We start from the raw sequence: 21,208 nt of genomic DNA, 5'->3' as shown, positions 1-21,208 counted from the left end.
GTTTCCAAACACAAATTTTGCAGTGCAGTGAGGAAACAACGGACATACGCAACAAATTTAGTCATAAAACCTTAACATAAAAACCTTTTCTATCCACAGACTTGAATGTATAAAACATTTTTTCAGCTCGTTCAGTATCTTAATAGAAGCCCTCTCCTTGAGTAGAAACTCAGGATTAACCTCAAGCAAGCTCTAAAGATAACGTGTATATATAGAAAACTATCATAGAAGAAATCTATATACCCCAAGACTTCGAAAACCATGCACTTCTCAGTCATTTCACAAATTATGCAAAGCGAGACAGATAGCATCTTCAGAATGTTATTGAATGATAAAACAATCGTTTTCTAGCAACAAACTGAGAATAGTTTAATTTTGAGTAGTGTTTCAAGTCATTTTGATCAGTAGCAACACATGAATCATTGGTTGCGCCATATTGTATTGTTAATAACTTCTTCCTCAGTTCATGCGATTTGACGTTCTACGCTTGCATCAATTCTATTTTTAGTAATTCAATGAACTACTGTGAAATATTCGCTGAAGACTTTTCAGTTGTTTTATATGAAGTTTATTTTCACTGATTTTTGATGTGTTGAATGTAAAACATACATGTGGGGGGGGGTATATTTGCTGGATTTTGTTTTTCACCGAATCATTCATTCAGTGAAAATAAATTACAAGCAAAACTTAAGTATTTTACAGTACTCTGCTGCACTCGCTGGCCAGGTACTAGCCTGCTACATTAGTTTATGCACTTTAATATATAGCATTGTAAATTATAGATATGTGTCTATGGTCACAATTACTGCGGAATAATTGTATTGTATGAAGAATAATTTCTCAGTGACAAGCACATAAATCTGTAATAAAAGCAAAAAATTGCATTTATTTTATCCTGAATTTATAAAATATACAACTCATCTTGAGCCCATAAACAACTGTCATTCACCCTAGAACATGATCATGATTTGCAAGTTAATTCATTTCCACAACAAAAACCAAACCTAATGTGCTTAATTCTGATTTATAACAATAATGAATTTTCCACAGTGTCATCTTTGATTCAATGAAGAGACGAGACGCTCCCATAAATCTGTTTCCACATCCAATATGGCACTGTGGGGGATTTTTTATTCATCATTCCTTTTGAGCGCCATAATTTTTTCTTGCCAAAATTTTAGGCTAACTTTTTGCTCATTTATTTTTGAACCAAATGGACATAATTTTCCCATTGGACCAGATCTTGATTAACATTTTTGTAAAAATATGGAAAAAATTATGCTGATATATTTTATACCGGTAAATGATAAAAGAAGAATGATTATACCTATATTGTAACATACATCAATCTTGTACGATTTTTTTGGGCCAAATTTGGAGTATGGGTAAGTGGGAGTTGGGTATTACAGTTTCATGTATTTGTTTTTTATTTATTTATTTTGAAAAAACATAATTTATTTTATGTGATGGTGTTTGAAGAGTCAGCTGATTTGGGACAAGGTGTGCTGTTAAATTTAACTTTCTTGAATTTACTGTTGACAGGCCTGTAGTAGGACAGAATGTACTGTGACGACCATCAGTTGGTTATTTTATACATATATATAAGAACTGCCACCAAACAAGTTTGTACAGCAAAAATGTTGTTTTGAGAAATAAAATTGTACCAGCGTCAAACAGTTAAGTAGAGTTCATGATATACTGGTGACCCCAAATTGACCTTAAGACAATATGGCTGCCAAGATATTGTTGAGAGGAAGCTAGCCACAAGACTTGTTTTATCCCTTAAATAGTGTTTCCTTCTCTCCCGTCAAGTCCACTATTATGTAACCATGGTATTAGGAGTAGACCATAATGACATGAGAAAATGAACATTATTTGAGGTACAATAACCAACCTCATGTTGAGATTTCAGCGGCCATTTGAAATCAAATCTATTGTCAGCTAAATATCTGTTGACTTAACAGACACTAGCTGGTCTTCAATGAGTATACATATAATTGTATTCCCGATGGTCATTCAAGAGTCTCTGCTTTCCACCAATACCATTTGTACAATACCACCACACACATCTGCATCTGATATATCTCGGCCATTGTAACCTTAGAACTGTTTGTATTTTCTCATATGAGATGCGATACTGCCAGCTATTTCATCATCATTCTTATTTTGCCCATAGTAATCCAAAAATGCACCCTCTGGATTTATTAGATACATAATTATTGTATGATCCACCTGTTAAAAAAAATTAATATATATAATTACTTTAGAATATTAAAGGGTATTGTCAAATTATTAGTTAGTTTGGCAAAAAAACAAAAGGAACTTCATGTAGGATTATACACCCTCCTCCCCCTGTATATACACATGTAAGATATTATGCGGATATGAAAACACATGAGATATACAAGATTAAAAATCAATGCTTGCCACCTATACGGAATATTCCTTTGACACCCCCCCCCCCCCAAAAAGCAGAAATATCTTTTTTTTGGTAAACTTCAACAATTTGAAAAGACAGAGCAACTAAGAATGCTTATATACACATGTAGTAACTTATTCTATTCAGAACATGAAACTCTTCAATTTTGATTCAAGAAGTACAGTATTTCAGAATGGAAGACATAGAGTTGCGTAGCTTGGCAATTCAGGCTTTTAGGAAATGTGTTACTACATCCATTAAAGCGGGAGTGTTATCACCTGCGCATGCGTAGGAATTGAGTCCCAAGCGACGATAACAACACACACTAAAAACGTAAAGGCTCATGGGTATACGCTTGTTTGTAAACAATGACACTCTATGGCCATCTGACGCATGCGCAGGTGACGACTCCCCCGCTTTAAGTGATGCATGGAACCGCACAATTGGATAATTTGAACACACAATGCACAATAGACATCACATGGGACACCATTCTATTTTCTTTGAGGTTTGCAGCAGTTGCATGCAAATGGTCTTTCTAAGGTTAGCAACGATTCTGCATGAGTTTACATATTAATTATTTCAAGCATGTATTGATAGACAACACATTTACACCATCATAAGAAGTCAAAGTCTGAGTGCTCAAATACCAACAGAATGTTGAAAATGAGTTTTTGTAAGTCTCGCAAGAAGGAGCGCATAATGTGTCAAAAATACTGTTTAATACAAAACATTAACTTTGCATAGTCAGTCACAAATAAACTCATCTTAATCTGCCGTAGTGTTTTTTTTCAATATGCTGTTCTGGTGCTCAAATCTTGGTAGAACTTTAACTTGGGATCATGAGCTTGGTGTCAAAAACAATTATATCTTGCTATATTTACTAGATTCTATTCAACAAGACTGGTACTTTATGCAAAACGATAAATTATAACTACTGTGATTAGTATTGGCAGCAAACATCAAAAGTCAAACTTACAATGTAATCGTTGTCTTCATCCTTAGGCCCAGCACTGTAATAAACTCGATAAGACCTTGCAGCTTCTTCAACCTTTTCCTTTGCCCCAGTTAGTCCAATTAAATTTGGGTGGAATTCTGTATAATAAAATTGATATACTTTCTCTATTAAAGCCACTATGCTGATGGCGTCAGGATATTGGCATTATTCACCCTGGGAACAACATCTCTGAATATCTCTAGTCAACTGTTCAGTAAGCTATAAATGCCACTTTGCTGGATGGTTTAGTGAGTATGATTTCAAAACACTAACAGTACTACATATACTTTTTTAGATCACACCAGTGATTCAGTAACTGAGTGAAGTTGTGGCGATATTAGAAACTAGCGAGGCTTTTAGACTGAACGCTGACAAGAGATATTTAGATACGTTGTGCCCACATACAAGTCTGATTTCATAGTAGATTATGCCACACACAATTCTGCAAGACATCCTTATATCACCCCCACAGTATTCACACCCTGCCCACTACCACCTACTGACACACTGTAAGAATCAGTTGTACAGCAATTGTAGCTCAAGTATGTACTTACCTTTGCAGTATTCTTTCATAGCTTGAGGGGAGTCTCTTTCAGGATCAATAGTTATAAAAATTGGCGTTATATCAGGAATGGTTTTAATGCTATCTGAAATCAAGGAGTGGAAATAAGATAATTAAAAATGAAAACAAACAGTAATTACAAATAACCTAAAATTCTTCATTTATATTTCATCAATTTTAAACCTATCATTTGAGTGAAATTTGCATATCACATAAAAAACCATGTTTTTGTAAAAACTACTGACTGCTACAATATTGATGGTGACTATTTTAGGCTATTTACTATAATAATTGTTTCAAGGATATATCTTAATATTTCATAATTTTGCACAGGAATATACCAGTAAAGTTATAAAAAAAAATATATAGTGTCTTCAACAAAGTACTTTTGATGTTTAAAAAATTTACAATACTTTTAGTGGGTTTTCATTGTGGTCTATGAAAACAGCTGGTATTAATTATTTGTATTATTTCACCATTTTCTCAAAATGTTCACATTCTATTGATGAATAAAATACGAAGTGCAAGTTTGATAGAAACACTGTAAATGACAAACTCGATAGAGATGAAATTGAATTTGATAAATGCAGTGTGATCATTATTTACGTGCCAATGTGACAGTCGTAAAATGTACTTACTAATTTTATCAACAGCCAAGCACATCTTTTCCAACTCATCAGGGCATATATCTGGACAGTGGGTGAAACCAAAGTACAATAAAACCCATTTGCCAAGAAAATCTTTGTTAGAAGTTGGCTTTCCATCGTGATCAATAAGATCAAAAGGACCTCCAATGGCAGCTTTCCCAAGAGTCTTTGTTCTTTCCTTTTCAGCAGCTAAAATAAAAAATAAAATTTCATATCTCACTGTCACTGCTATATTGTTACAATCACCAAAACAGTAAGAATGCCAGCTAAGTGCAATGTGCTTCTCGAGAATGTTACATAATTAGAACCGGTTAGTTCAAACCATTTTTACGAGGATGTGCCTTTCGGCTATTAATAAAATGCGCACATTTACGAGCACTATGATTAGCATCAGACATAACAGAGACAGTGTACTGACATTTGAGTCAACATTGCCTTATATTATTCCGATCACCAAAACAGTAACAATGCCAGCTAAGTGCAATGTGCTTCTCGAGAATGTTACATAATTAGAACCGGTTAGTTCAAACCATTTTTACGAGGATGTGCCTTTCGGCTATTAAAATGCGCACATTTACGAGCACTATGATAAGCACCAGACACATCAGAGACAGTATACTGACATTTCAGACAACATTGCTATTTATTATACAGCAATTTATATGATTGAATGAAATAAATTAAAGGCAATTGCATCATGATCTTCTATTTATATTCAGCGTGTCCAAGTCCCCACATATCCTTGTTGAGGTTGGTTTGACCCAACTTAATCTAATCGTGTAGCACTCTTCAAGCTGGTTGGGTGTCTGGAACAAAATGGCGATGACAGTAATGCTGACAGTAACTACCAACGTTTAAAATTACCCTAGAACTGAAATTACTACCAGCCTGTATGCCTAAGATGTGCAACTTTCCAGTTGGGCTGGTAAAATTAAAAATTAGTTCATGGTCTTCTTCAATGAACAATCTGAGGGTAAATGCAATTTTACTAAATATTATTTCATAAAGTTGAATGCCATTCTCCTCTGATGGCTGATACTAATATCCTGAAATAGAGAATGCAACAACTAAAACAGGAAATTTAAATCATCTGTTTTGTTTCTCAAGATAATGTTGAGTTTTTGTGGTGCTCACTTGGAATTGGAATGAAATCATTTTAAAACAAGACATGAAATGTCACAGTCCCCGTTATTTGATTATAAAGTAGTACAAGGAACATCTGCAAACAGGTGAATGAATATGTACTCTATGTGGGTACAACTCATCATAAAGTGATTTCCCATAATCTAGTTTTGTACTGACAACTAAAAACTTCCACTGACCCATGTTCAGAATCTCAGAGTACACAAGTGCAACAAAACTATTTGTCATACATGTATACTTGCTCAAGAAACTGCATTCATAAATCTGAGTGAACCTTGATGTACATGACTTCTTTGTTAATCAGGTCTTAGTATATTACCAGGACCTGGGTTTGTTTCAACATCACCACTGGGCATCAGAATCATTCTCATGTTGTCAAATACAATTTTTTATTAATACAGTAAGGTTTATTATTTAAAATGTATTCATTGTACATAGAACAACATCTGTTAATTTAAACAATTGTAAAAGCTATGTTTTCAGAGCAAGTACATGTAATAATTAAGGAAGCCAGTAAAGGTTGGTCTGCTCATAACCTTCAATGGAGAAGTAACAATAATTGTTGGAAGTCTTTTTAGTGCAGTGATATTATTGCATTTCATCATTATTAATGGGTATAAAATACTGTAAACCATTTAATTTTCACTTCTAGATATATTCAGGATTCTATGAAATTTCAATAAAGTCCCTGACACTCCATGTTGTAGGAACCCAGAAAAAATTGCCTTGCAAAATTGAAGCAGTTCACAGCACCACTGTAAAAAAAAAAAAGTTTAAAATGAGTATTGTTAAAGATATACACATGTGGGTTCATAAGACATACCGGTATGTACCAATCTGAGCGGTTCTAGAGATTAGTATCACAAGATTTTACTCTCCGTGATTCAATATCAGCCCTATGTATAACGCTGTGTTGATCAGGCGAACTAATTGACAATGGCCCTACAGGTATCGCTATGCAATCACAGTAGTTTTGTATTCTTCTTGCATTTCGACCATGGAAAAATATTTGTTTTTGAGAGTGGCCGAATTATTAGAAGAAAAACAGAAACTATTTTTTTTTAGTATAAATTCTAGTAACTGAAATGCAGGATTGGTAAAGAACAAGACAATAAGCAAGATTGATAAACCTTCAGCGAGCACTCCTGAAATTTCAGATCATTGGTACCATGTTTTTGGATACATTCAATAAAATTGGGTTATTTATTTGATGTAACGAAACATGCATTCACAGCAGACGGAAATTCGTTTGAGATGTTACTGGATTTTTGTATTCAGTTTTCCATTTCAACCACCATCATCACTTAGTAAGCTGAGATCATGCATAAATGCACAGTGTAGTGCCACCAGAAAACCAATTGCTTGAGAATATTTTGCACCATTACACCATTTCAAATATTATATTAATTCACAGACAACAAAATAAAGATTTTCAATAACATATAAGTTTTCCCACAGTTTATGATTGTATGGCAATTACATGGCTTCACCAGTTTTACTCTGGAAGAAGTTGGAAACAGATAACAGGAAGGGGCTACATTTCTACATCTTTTTTTTTTGAATTTGAATCAAGCATGATTTTTAAATTTTTTTTTTTTTTACAAATGTCTATTTCAGGGCAACAGAAACAAAAACAATAAATGTGTAGGTAGGCATTTTAACAATTGCACTATTAATATTGGATGAAAACATCATTACCGATATAAATCATAATTCTGTTCAAATTAAAAATAAGATCACATTTAATTTAGTCAGTTTTCATAATTAAATACATAATAACATGTACTTATAAATTTGAATAAGGTTCAACGGCTTTTTCATTTAGTGCCAGTTTATACACCATAAAACTTCTGGTTTAGGTGTCACACTCAAAGAGTGAAAGGCCTTTGGTTTGGCATCGCGAAATGTTGGAATTGAATCCCCCCCAAAAATTCAGTAAAGTTTACGAAAAGTAAAGTATTTTCTAAAAGAAGTTTCGAATAAATACAAACACGAATACATTGCTTAGTTGTTAGTACCGGTAGCAAATGATCACGGTAGCACAATCTGGTCATTCTGTGTTTCGCAAGTGAATAACTTACTTGTTTTCGAAGTATTGCAATTGTTTATTATTATTCAGTAATGATTATAATACGCACAAAAAAATAATTCGTTGAATTTTTATGAATTGGAAGTAATATTCAACTTAGTTTCATCGTAAACGAATGATTTCGGTCGAATGTAAATGCGATGCGATGCGATATCCGCCATGTTATTTCAGTTCACGTGGTCATTTAAATATGTTAATGACGGCTCAGTGACCTCGTGGTGAACGCAACAGGGGATTCACCGATGTTTAGCAAGATCTTTATGCTTTGATTTTGACGGGGAAAACGGCATGATTTTTTTTAAATCGAAAAATTAGTTGTTTTCAAAAAAATAAACTGAGCATTCAAAGAATAATTTAACATTGTTCACAGAAATAACAGCCCATTGTCGAAACGAAGCTTACCCATTCACGCTATTCACAATAAACATGATACTCTTGAATAGGTGTCAATGACTACGGTAAAATATAAATTAGACTCTTTTAGGCATCAGGAGTGAATGAAATATCCAAAACATTAAAAAAAAAAACTGCCGAAAAAACGGGCGATTTCACGGTCCGTTCACAGACTGTGGTCCGTTGCAGACTGCTCGACCGACCGTCCATACACGTGTTGTCACTGTACATCCGCCATGTTGAATCGCACAAGATTGCCAAAATCTTCATTGCAACTAACAGTTCAATACTCACAACATAAAAAATACGAATATAATCATAGGCAACCTGCTATTATATAATGAATAAATTGATCGACACAGGGAAATTCTTCCCCCCCCCCCCCCCCCCCCGAGTTGTGAATATTTCGGAAATCGCTACACAAGCAAAAGACCGGAAAACGATTTACCGGTACTTGAAAACTATGTCCTCGTGAATTAATCGTTCGTGTACAATAATTTGACAGGGTATACAATTCACAAACTAGTTTCGTAGATTAGAGACAATTGTTTGCTTTTTTTGGTTTTTCACAAGAATATAAAGCTGGCAATCATCATAATATTCACGTCCGTACGTCACGAAATGTACACCAATCGTACCCCAATAAACTGGAAAACTTACCTTTGCAAACACGTCTCTTATGCCGCCTTCTTGAAGTTCTTGAAATCAAGTAAAGTTACTAGTTCTTCTAGTAACGAGTGAATGAGACCACTGAGCCAAACAGAATACATGTATAAACAGTACTATAATAAATTGCACGCAATGGAGAAATCACGTGCCGTAATAACAGCAGCCTTACTCACAGATATAATCTACTGTAAAATATTTTATTTCAGCTGGAATTATCATTCGCTGAAAAGACTTTTTCTGGGTGTTTTGTATTGAATTTATTTTCATTGATTTTTGACAAGTTGACTGTAAAATATAAGAAAAGGGTATATTCGCTGGATTTTATTTTAACTGAAACATTCCTTCAGCGAAAATAGCAAAAAAATGTTGCAAGCAAAAATAAAGTATTTTACAGTAATTAATTTATTCTGAGCATGCGCAGACGTTTTGTCAATGTTGCCGGGAGAGGCAATTTTTGATAAAATCGTGAAAAAGACCCACTTGGGATTTTCAGATCTGGAAAAAAAATTACGTGCATACTCGGAGGGGACATGTTCATCAACCTGCCAAGTTTCACTGATATCTGCTGTAGAATTTCTGAGAAAATGTTGGAGACGGAATTATGGACATAACCTGAATTAGTAGTCCCCTTTTCAGGCTGCGCCTGAACGGGGACTAACAAGTCATTGAAAATGACACAGTCCCTGTTAAATTTCGGAAAGTTCTCCTTGTGCTCGTCATATTAAAGCAGAGGGGTTGTCACGAGCCTGTCCTTGAAACTTGACTTCCAAGTGGCGTATACAACAGATTGTTTATTTACATCAAAACACTTGTTCGTGTAGTAGTAATATGGTCAAAAATAAAAACAGCCGTTATTCGTCCATCTTTGATCTGATTATGAAACACACTAATATGTATGATGTATGTGCTAATACAAATGAAAATGGTACATAAATTGTGGAAATATAGTAGTAAGGCCAAAAAGTCAGATGGCTGACAATCGGCCATCCTTGACCAGATTTTGAAACAAATTGTCATGGACATGCATCCTAACATGTATAAAGTACATGTATGTGCCAAATTTAAATGAAAACTGACAGAGCACCGCATAAAAAAAAACAAAAAACAAGATGCCTGCCAGTTGACCATCTTTGATCCAATTGTGAAATAAATCGTCATGAACATGTATCTTAACATGTATAATCTATGTGCCAAGTTTGAATGACAACTGACAAAGCATGTCCAAAATACAACATTTTCAAAAAACAAGATGGCTGCTAGTTGGCCATTTTGAATCGAATCGCTAAACCACTGCATGTGCATATTTCCCAGATAAGGTACTAGGCACATGCAAAGAATGAACGGAATCAGTCCACAGGATTCTGAAAAATGACTCTAGACAGAGTGACGTACGGACACACGGACGAACGAACTGACTCAGGAACTCACGGATTATGAAACACACTAATATGCATGATGTATGTACTAATACAAATGAAAATGGTACATAAATTGTGGAAATATAGTAGTAAGGCCAAAAAGTCAGATGGCTGACAATCGGCCATCCTTGACCAGATTTTGAAACAAATTTTCATGGACATGCATCCTAACATGTATAAAGTACATGTATGTGCCAAATTTGAATGAAAACTGACAGAGCACCGCATAAAAAAAACAAAAAACAAGATGCCTGCCAGTTGACCATCTTTGATCCAATTGTGAAATAAATCGTCATGAACATGTATCCTAACATGTATAATCTATGTATCAAGTTTGAATGACAACTGACAAAGCATGTCCAAAATACAACATTTTCAAAAAACAAGATGGCTGCTAGTTGGCCATTTTGAATCGAGTCGCTAAACCACTGCATGTGCATATTTCCCACATAAGGTACTAGGCACATGCAAAGAATGAACAGAATCGGTCCAAGGGATTCTGAGATATGACTCCGGACGGACGCACAGACGCAGACCGAATTATAAGTCCCCGTTTTCGGACTTCGTCCAAACGGGGACTAATAATCTGGCAGGGCTACACAATTATGAGAAATTACGAACACTTGTACTACCGTATTTGCTCTATTAGTAGCACATGCTATGTAAATAACAGAGGTGTTTCTATGGTCAAAATACATCATATTTTAATAAATCAGTATACAATCAATGCAATTGTTGACATACATGTGCTTCTAATGGAGATGCTCTTCTAATGGAGCATATATGGTATATGATCTTTATACAAAATAAATGTATGCGATCGAGCTACACGGAATCATTCCTCATACAAATGGTGTTCTACATCATTTGAAAGCTTGGATATGCTGTACCAGTGTTTGCCTAAGGAATTATCTGATGATTAATTTCAATTGTCAGTAGCATGTCTGTAGTTACTTTGTCGTAGCGGAATAACTAATGCAGATAAAGATTAAGCCGAGACGCACTCTTCCAGTCTAGAGTGCTATGAACGTCCTATGCAATTCACTTGTCATTAACGTGACTACAAGTGTTAAAAAACTAGTGATATACAGTACCGTAAAATCTGTATTAGAACCGCATCCCTTATAGAAGCCGCACCCATTCTTTTTGAACAATTGAGACCCCAAATTCACCATTTCTCACATGTGTAGATGCTCTAATAGAAGTCGCACCCCCTCTGTTGCATTGTACCATTTTAATAGAAGTCACAGCTTTCAATACAGATTTTACAGTAGTTTATGTGGTCAAAAAAAAGAAGAATATCAGTATTTGTCATAAGGTAGTCTATTAAACACACATTGATACACTGCATATGTACTACCTAATTTGTCTATATCTAAGCAGTCAGATAATGTATTGTATGCTTAGTAACTTTGGGAGATTGTCTGAATCACAGAACAATTTTTAGGATGTTTTACCCCTGTTGCTACCTTGAATAGTTAACCCTTGAAATAGAGAGCTGCAACAAACAAATGAATAAAGTGTTTGATGAAAGCAGATTAGTTTAAGTACACCTTGTAGGTTTACAATACATTGAATGTACATTGTTCAAATCACTTTTATAATAGTTTACCTATTTCTTTTTCTTTCTTGACATATTTCATCCCCAATAACAGCGCAGCACCCACACCAAATGTAACCAGCAATGACTTCCACGTAACCGGCTACAACAGTAACAAAATCAAAATTTATTAAGAAAGAAAATGCATTTTATTCAAAAAACATTTGTATTCATTCTTTAAAGCAGCAATTACCTGAATGCCTTCCAACTTGGCATCTGATGTCTAGCGCCCCTAGTGTTAGATCTCCATTTGCCTTCTGTAATTTAATCCCAATTAAACAAACAGTAAAACACAGAAATTTAGACATACTGATTAATATTGTGTCCTCAATTTACTATCAATAGGGTGCAAGACCTTCAGCAAACATAGGGTGCAAGATCAAACAAAAGAAGTGTTATTTTAAACACCATTGTAATGAGGGCGCCCTTCATCAAACATGGATAAAAAACTACCAGTCAAATGAGCCTATGCTCAGTTAACACATTGCCTTTGTTCCCATTGATTGTTCCCTATGTCTGTAGAGGTTTTTAGCAAGCAATGTTTTGAGTAAATTTCATAATACTTACACTTTTTTCTCTCTCTTTATCTTTCGTTCCATCACCACTGGGTTTGCCTTCCGTTGTATAAAGTCTTGTCGATAAATATGACATTATCGGCTGATTACTTGTTCTCGAGACATTCACCATGTCTTCCTTCTTAAAGACAAAACACAAACATAATAAACACTGTAACAAACTGTCGCATACGACTTGTTTACCACTTCCGTGTCACTGAGAATGTTCTAGAACCATACTGTGTCTGGGTGGAGTTTTTAGAAACTGGTTGAATAGGTAATAGAACACTGTAGGAGGCAATAGAAGGTAATGGAACATTCTAGAAATTTGTAGTAAGTTCCAGACTCATTATGTATGCTGATGTAATGGTCTATTTATAGACAGTGTGGGTATATATAGGGGAGTTGTTCAGCACTGAGATCAGATCGGAGATCTCGTTGAATTGTATTGGAGTTTAAGTATCTAGTTATTGGAGTAGTGGAGTTTTACCACGTTATTGTACTTGATGTTTGCAGAGTATAATAATACCAGTACCAGTTGAAACCTCATCTGTTGGCTCCGTGTTCGTGTTTTATCATCGCCGCCAGGGAAGTCTTTCTGTTACTGTTGCCATTTTGGTATTTGAACCATCACACCTGTACTATACCAATTACGGTAATATTACGTTGCGTGTGACACAAACAATATGCTAAAGTATAATGAATATGATTTTTCATTTTTTTTTCATTTAAATATAACCACATAAAAAAGAATCTTACTGAAATATTGTTTTAGAAACAACTGTATGGGTAAAGTGACCCTATACAAGACTAATATTACATAAAACACGATGTGAAAAATAAGGGTTGAGTACTCGCTATTTCATTAAAATTGGTCACATGGTGGGGACCATAGAAAATTATGACACATGGTGCACACTATTATGGGAAGTCACACATAAAATTATTAGTGGAAGGCCGTCACAGAGAGGCTTAGCCCCTCAAGATATTAACGTATTTGACATTTCGCCTAGGGCCCCTGGTAAGATGTCATCTTGACAAAATTGGACTTCAATATATAGCGCCCTCTATAGACCTAGATATTAGATGTGATTCAATGTACAAGTACGTGTCATCATTTCGACGATGGTCGTTAAAAATTGACACTAAGGACAGGAAATGTTATATTAAAAATAAAAATGTTGCTTTAACAAATCAATGTACATTGTCGTGGGTCAAAGTTCCCAGCACAAACTTTGTGTATTTATGTTTTTTCATCAATTTAGTATTAAACAGTTTTAATGAAATAAATTATTAATTTAAAAGAGGGAATTTTATGTTTTAAGCTTTATCTTTGATATTTTAATTCAGGTAAGAAATAGATTGTTGAATTCAAGCATTTATATATTTTAATAAATTAATAAAATATCAAACAAAAATTATATAAAAATAATAGAACTGCATTTTTAATGATAGACTTGGAGGTATGGGCATAGAGCATTGTAACAAAAAATATGATTTTTATAAATACTCAAAACTGTGATATCTATACACCGATGTCTCAGCAAATCATAGCAATTTTGAAATTTTTACTCAATACAAACGGGACAAGTTGGATCAAACCAACCTCCATAGGAGACGGGCCAGACGTCAAACTAAAACTAAAAGTGGGGGACTCAGTCATGTTGAATATAAATAGACGATTACAATGTGATTGCCTTTCAATTTATTATTAATATATCTCACATAAACTAAAAATTTTTAGATGATTTATGAGTATCTAGCACAATCATAATTTGACTGTCAGTGAATAATAAAAAAATAATGTGGTTGTTATAACATGTTTTTATAAAGAAGGTAGAAGTATGATTTGTCACCATTATAATGCTACAAACTTTGCTTGTTCTGTTTTATATTGATTGGATTCCACACATAACGCAGGATTTTGTAAAAGTATATAAATATAAATTTAAGATTTGATTTGTGGTCAGTAGTTGAAGAGCTTTCAACTAAATATTGTCAACAATATAACTGTAATACCTAAATTTGGGAGTAGTCTTAAACCTGCACATGTGTCAGATGGCCATAGCGTGGCATTGTTTACAAAGTGCTACCCATGAGCCTTTGCATTTTTAGCGTGTGTTGTTATCGTTGCTTGGGACTCAATTCTGATATGAAGGTGACGACCCTCTCGCTTTAATTTATTGACCAAATACAAATTACAATTGCAGGCATCATTAAAAATATTCTCAAGGTTTGACTAACCAATCCCAGGTATTAGTGGTTGTGTATTACCTAAACATACAGGTAGTTAAAAACTTGTTGTTTACAGTATTTCATTAAGTTAATAATAATAACTTTATTATTAATTATTATTAATAACAAGTACCACCTGAGGTTCTGTATGGTAGAGACAAAACATAAAATACAGACTCAGACAGAAACAAACATTACATACGAGTAATGAAAAACTACATTATTAAAAAAGAACATATCTATTATTAGAATAAAACCCCCTTGTTTTTATTTTAATAGCCAAAACACGTATATTTTGAGGCAAATGATGAATGTCTTCATTCAAATCAAACAAAGTTATTTAAAATGCTCAAAAATAATCAATTATTTACAATGACTTTTTGAATACGTTATGACTCAGCAACTGAATTTGCCAACCAACAAAATTGTTTTGAAGGGGTTCAGATAAAGTTCAACAGCGAACCTTGCCAGGTGATTTCGTTCTCAGTTGTTCACAATTTGACTCGTTGATACAACAATTGTTAGCACATGATTCATTCATACCTGTGAGCTGCTTGCAATTCTGTCCTGTGTTTTACACAAACAGGTAAAAGACAACGATCGACCTTGCCAAGGAAGACTCGAAGTCGACTTCGTAGCCAATAGCTGTTGCACTCGCCTGGAGTTTGCACTGAGGCGGATGGTGCTCAGAAAACGTTCCATTTTGTCCAACAACAATATTGAAGAGAGATTTGATAATTATTTTAACAAAATTACCAAAATCATAAATTATCTCTTATAAATTAACGCATTGGGTCTCTTCTCTTCAAAATCACGTTACGACGCACGTCGCCATTACACTCGTGTGTACACCCTAACTTTATGTTTATACGAGCTCCAAGCCCCTTAGCTTTCACAACAGTGGCGTTCACGTTAGAGATCTCGGCACGTGACGACTCGGTAAACTTGTGTGTGAATGGACGGGGCCGAGTCGGCACGTGCCTAAAAAACTCGATCTCAGTCCCGATTATATGCTACATGATAACGTGAACAAATTATATTATTCTCATTATTACTAACAATGTGCAGACTTATTTTGAAAGCTGGTGTGTGACAATTTGGGTGACAGTTTTCTCTGAATCCGTCCAGATGTCGAACACTTCAACTTGAAAGTTGCACTCGCAACTTCATTCTCCTTCCCAGAGTTCCTTGCGGTAAGATCACCGAAAGTATTCGTCGAAATAGAACTCTGCCTGGGAGATTGGTGTAAGGTGTAACTTAAACTTGTGATATTGTGCTTACTGATTAAATATTCATATTTTCGGCAAATATTTTGTAAATATTGTGCGTATAACACCCATTTTCACTGCACCACGCCACGAGAGGGCGCGAGTGACCAGAGAGAACGTGGGTGAAAACATGTAGGCGGGAAATACAAATGAGTAAATTACGTGGGAGAAAAAGTATACAATAACGAGTAAGATTATTGGTAAAAAATATCTAAGCGTTCATTGACTGAAATTAAATGTTTCTCATTGTTAAAGAATTATTCAGAAGAATCCTTCATACGAATAGATAAACGAATTAACTACTATAGCGGAATGACATGCATATGAGAATAATAGTAATTAATAGTATTATTAAACGAATACAACGACATATTCTGAAACTCCGACAAATAAATCTGTCTCCATTATGGCGGACTACATAATACTGATGAAAAGTTGAATATCTAGAGAACTAAAAGTGATAAAAAAATGTAAATTGCATTCTCTTACAATTGTGGAGATCCTTCATCATGGGTCCTACAAGGTGATTGAAACAAAATTGAAATTGATTACTATATTATGGAAAATATGGACAAAGGCTATGTCACATTTGGCATCTTCATTGACTTAAAAAAGCATTTGATAGCATATACCATGCTTTTTTGCTTCGCAAACTTGAACATTATGGGGTTAGGGGTCTCCCACTTCAGTGGTTTCAAAGTTATTTAGATAGTCGGTACCAAAAAGTCAATATAAACGACACTACGTCATCTCTACATGATACAACTACATGATAATAAAACCAGCTTAAAAAAACGTCCAATTTGATGGTTGCCTAGAACTCGACAACTCGCCGATAGAGGGCGTTTCCAAATGTAACCTATCTGGGAGTCAACATTAATCCTTCAATGTCATGGAATTCACACATCAAAAAAAATTACTGACACCGTCAGTTCCAAGGTTGGCATCATCTCACATATCAGACACTATGTCCCAAGGTAAGCAAATAACACCGAATAAACGGCAAGGTAAAGACTATGTCTAATTGTAGTAAATACGTACTGCGTGCGTGACTCGAACCGGCGCTCGCGTACGGCACCTAATCGCCTAGCTTCACGCCACTACACGTCTTCCCCTCGGCCACCGGGCATCCCCAAAAAAGGATGCTTAATAACCGAGCTTATTACGTGCAGAGAACATGAAACCCGTCCACGCGATACGCGCCACACAGCATGGCCAGAATGCGGCAAAGGCCTTCAAATCTGGCTGTAGTAGGATGGTGAAAGTAATGGTACAGCATTGTAACAGTGAATCAGTACTGAGAAATAATTTTAAACTCATAGTTGCTGTCGACATAGGAAGTAAAGTAAGCAAATAACACCGAATAAACGGCAAGGTAAAGACTATGTCTAATTATAGTAAATACGTACTGCGTGCGTGACTCGAACCGGCGCTCGCGTACGGCACCTAATCGCCTAGCTTCACGCCACTACACGTCTTCCCCTGGCCACCGGGCATCCCCAAAAAAGGATGCTTAATAACCGAGCTTATTACGTGCAGAGAACATGAAACCCGTCCACGCGATACGCGCCACACAGCATGGCCAGAATGCGGCAAAGGCCTTCAAATCTGGCTGTAGTAGGATGGTGAAAGTAATGGTACAGCATTGTAACAGTGAATAAGTACTGAGAAATAATTTTAAACTCATAGTTGCTGTCGACATAGGAAGTAAAGTAAGCAAATAACACCGAATAAACGGCAAGGTAAAGACTATGTCTAATTATAGTAAATACGTACTGCGTGCGTGGCTCGAACCGGCGCTCGCGTACGGCACCTAATCGCCTAGCTTCACGCCACTACACGTCTTCCCCTCGGCCACCGGGCATCCCCAAAAAAGGATGCTTAATAACCGAGCTTATTACGTGAAGAGAACATGAAACCCGTCCACGCGATACGCGCCACACAGCATGGCCAGAATGCGGCAAAGGCCTTCAAATCTGGCTGTAGTAGACGGGTTTCATGTTCTCTGCACGTAATAAGCTCGGTTATTAAGCATCCTTTTTTGGGGATGCCCGGTGGCCGAGGGGAAGACGTGTAGTGGCGTGAAGCTAGGCGATTAGGTGCCGTACGCGAGCGCCGGTTCGAGTCACGCACGCAGTACGTATTTACTATAATTAGACATAGTCTTTACCTTGCCGTTTATTCGGTGTTATTTGCTTACTTTACTTCCTATGTCGACAGCAACTATGAGTTTAAAATTATTTCTCAGTACTTATTCAATGTCCCAAGGTATATTCTTGTTCTCTTATATATATATAATTCTTCCTCATTTAATATACTGCATTGAAATTTGGGGTAACACAGATTCGACTTTTCTGCAACCACTCTTGCGCCTACAAAAGAAATTAGTCCGTCTCATTACTTTTTCAGATTTTCGTGCACACTCTGCCCCATTGTTTCGTTCTCTTGAAAATTCTTGACATCTACCAACTTTGTAAATTTCACTCTTGTTTTCATTTTCGACTTAAGGAATAATCGTTTTGCATACTGTCATTAGTTTGACAGCCCTTCTCACAATCACCCTACACAGCTATCTTCCAGTGGTAATCTATGTCTTCCTACAAAAAATCTAACTATTTCTCAGCATAACTTGAAATTTGCTTCTGTGAAACACTGGAATTCATTAAAGTTCACACTTAAAATTTCTGCATTTAAAAGATACGAGTTTCAAACTAACTTATATTTCTGACAATATGTTTATGCCAAGCACACAATGGGAGTCTTCGCAGTTAGTGTGTCTGTATGTGTGTGTGTGTCCGTCTGTCCCAGTGATATCTCAAGAACCATACATAGGTTTTTGATGAAACTTGGTGCATAGATGCTCTGGGCCAATGCGCAGATTTGATTAGGTTTTGGTAGAAATTTGCATGATAATTAGCTCATTTTTAGCTGTTCCATGACTGTTCCACTGATATCTAAAGAACCGCGCATTGGACTGTGATGAAAATTGGTTCATAGATGCTCTGAACTAATGCCAGGTTTTGATTAGTTGTTGGTGAAAATATGTACATATTAATTACCTAATTTGCATAATGATTAGTAAATTTTAAGCTTTTCCACTGATTTCTCAACTACTAATCATCACATTTCAATGAAACGTGGTACCTAGATGTCATAGGACACTGCACAGACCTGGTATTATCAGTACATATAATTTACCTAATTTGCATAATAAATTAATTGTCAGCTTTTGATAAGTAGTAAGCATTACATTTCAATGAAACATGGTACATAGATACTCAAGGACTATGCAGAGATAGATTATTTTGGGATAAATATTTGTGCATATTAATCCCCTAATTTGCACAATTAGTTAATTTTCGGATTTTCACGTATATCTCAAGTACTAATCACCACATTTCAATGAAACTTTGTACATAAGTCCTCCAGGACTAAGCAGAGATGCGATTAGTTTTGGGCTAAATAATTGTGCATGATTAATCAATTTTCAACTTTCACACTGATATCCTAGGTACTATTCCTAACATTTCAATGAAACTTTGTACATAGATGCTCTAGGACAATGTACAAATATGATCAGTTTTGGGTTAATATCTGTTCATATCAATTCCCTAATTAGCATAATAATTCATAATTTGTTGGTTCTGATCACATTTCAATGAAACTTGGTACATAGATGGTATGTTACATTGCGCAGACCTTATTAGTTTTACACTCAAATTTGTTCATTTAAATTTTCTGATTTGCATAATTAGTTTTCAGCTTTTCCATCAATATCTCAAGTACAAGTAATTTTGAATTAATTTTTACTCTGTCTCTAATACTCTCAGCATACACGAGTTCTTTATAAGCTTTCTTTGATTATCCTTTATCATTACACATTACATTGTTAATATTGTGTACATATTTGACGTTACATGCCTTGATACATATTTCTTTAATAAACCACCACGTCATTGAAATCATTTATTTTATCAAGCCACGGTCTCACACGAGACTAGCTCCCCAGAGCTATTTCTGTGACCGACACCAGAAAATTTGTTACTCTTTACATATGAGTAATATAATTTTATATTGTACAATTTCATTTATAGTATCTGGTGTAAATAAATACAAATATAAGAATAGGAAGAAATACTTTTGATTTGATTATTAACTTTCTGAGGAAAACAGGAGAACACAAAACAGACAATGGCGGAGATGATTGGATTTGAAAACATAAAATAAAGGAATAAAATATACGTTTTTAGGTCTCAAAATCAGAAATTGTACATTTCAACATTTTATTGTGTGTAAATAGTTGAATCATGTTTGGTAAAATACACAAAATACACGAGGGCGGCAATGTTATCAATTAAGGCAATGTAATGATAACATTCTAAAATGTCTAAATCTACACTAAGTAAATCACTTACTCCTAAGCGGAGGGTGCGTGGGGCTTGGAATATGATATTGTTGAATATTTTCAAAACCCACCACTGGCGTATATTGTGAAGGAAATCCAATACCTCGAACATAATTTGTATGCAAATTCTACCCACCGTCATTGCGATTTATAGATTGTGAAAGACTATTATAGGGGATGGTGGTGGTGAAAAAGCAATTAAAGCGCTACAGTCGTCACGCATCGCGTGTTCGAATTCATGTAAACAAACAATGTATTTTACACATGACGTATACGTCGACATGAGTCCCATATCGACCACGACGCAGTGTGACGACTTTATTGTTTCAAATTGGTGCAAAGGCATCTTGCAGCTCAAGCACCACACGTCAACCGTCAACGTAAATATATGTTTGTTATGAATATTAAAAATATTATTATATATCATAATCGTTATTATGTTATCGGTTGAACAAAATTTATAATCAATAGTCATCAATCAATCAATAGGCCAAATTAGTAATATTACATTATCAGTTATTTATTACATTATGATTTGCTATTACATTATCAGTTGTAACACATTGATACCAATTATGTATGTATTCTATATATGTATTACTTTACAAATTACAATATCACGATTTTCCTGGACATCGGATATAGAAATTAATTTTGCAATTCAGGAAAATAATGCTACCCTTGCACATACATGAAATACATGAGTATAACAAATAGTTAAACAAAAGCAAACAATTACTGAATTTTGCATTTTCACGATTTTTTAATTAAAAACACATGTGTGAAATATATGTGATATAAAATATGGC

General features: G+C 35.0%; 1 protein-coding gene across 2 annotated transcripts; it reads right to left on the bottom strand.

The window, feature by feature from the left end:
• Positions 1 to 545: 545 nt before the first annotated feature.
• On the bottom strand, positions 546 to 15,636 carry LOC100367991 (cytochrome c oxidase assembly factor SCO1-like). Of its 2 annotated transcripts, none has more exons than XM_006819650.3 (7): positions 15,270 to 15,636; positions 12,505 to 12,633; positions 11,950 to 12,040; positions 4,617 to 4,814; positions 3,971 to 4,063; positions 3,399 to 3,514; positions 546 to 2,232 (listed from the first exon to the last, which is right to left on the bottom strand). In XM_006819650.3, exons 1-7 carry the CDS (start codon positions 15,426 to 15,428, stop codon positions 2,101 to 2,103), a joined length of 918 nt encoding a protein of 305 aa, XP_006819713.1. In that variant the 5' UTR covers positions 15,429 to 15,636; the 3' UTR covers positions 546 to 2,100. The 2 variants fall into 2 exon arrangements, with proteins under 2 accessions (XP_006819713.1, XP_085346696.1); XM_085490570.1 differs by having other exon boundaries at positions 12,505 to 12,630.
• Between the last annotated feature and the right edge of the window lie 5,572 nt (positions 15,637 to 21,208).

Source organism: Saccoglossus kowalevskii, chromosome 15 (assembly GCF_978046115.1).
Source record: "Saccoglossus kowalevskii chromosome 15, keSacKowa6.1, whole genome shotgun sequence".
Lineage (NCBI taxonomy): Eukaryota > Metazoa > Hemichordata > Enteropneusta > Harrimaniidae > Saccoglossus > Saccoglossus kowalevskii.
This window is presented reverse-complemented; position numbering and strand designations above follow the sequence as displayed.

What these genes read in the sequence shown, in the direction of transcription:
- LOC100367991 (XM_006819650.3), bottom strand. Translation starts at nt 15,428, where the DNA reads ATGGAACGTTTTCTGAGCACCATCCGCCTCAGTGCAAACTCCAGGCGA. An exon ending in ATAAAGAGAGAGAAAAAAGT is followed by an intron (nt 12,041 to 12,504) that starts GTAAGTATTATG and finishes TTACTGTTGTAG; the next exon opens with CCGGTTACGTGGAAGTCATT. An exon ending in CTTGGCTGTTGATAAAATTA is followed by an intron (nt 4,064 to 4,616) that starts GTAAGTACATTT and finishes CCTTGATTTCAG; the next exon opens with ATAGCATTAAAACCATTCCT.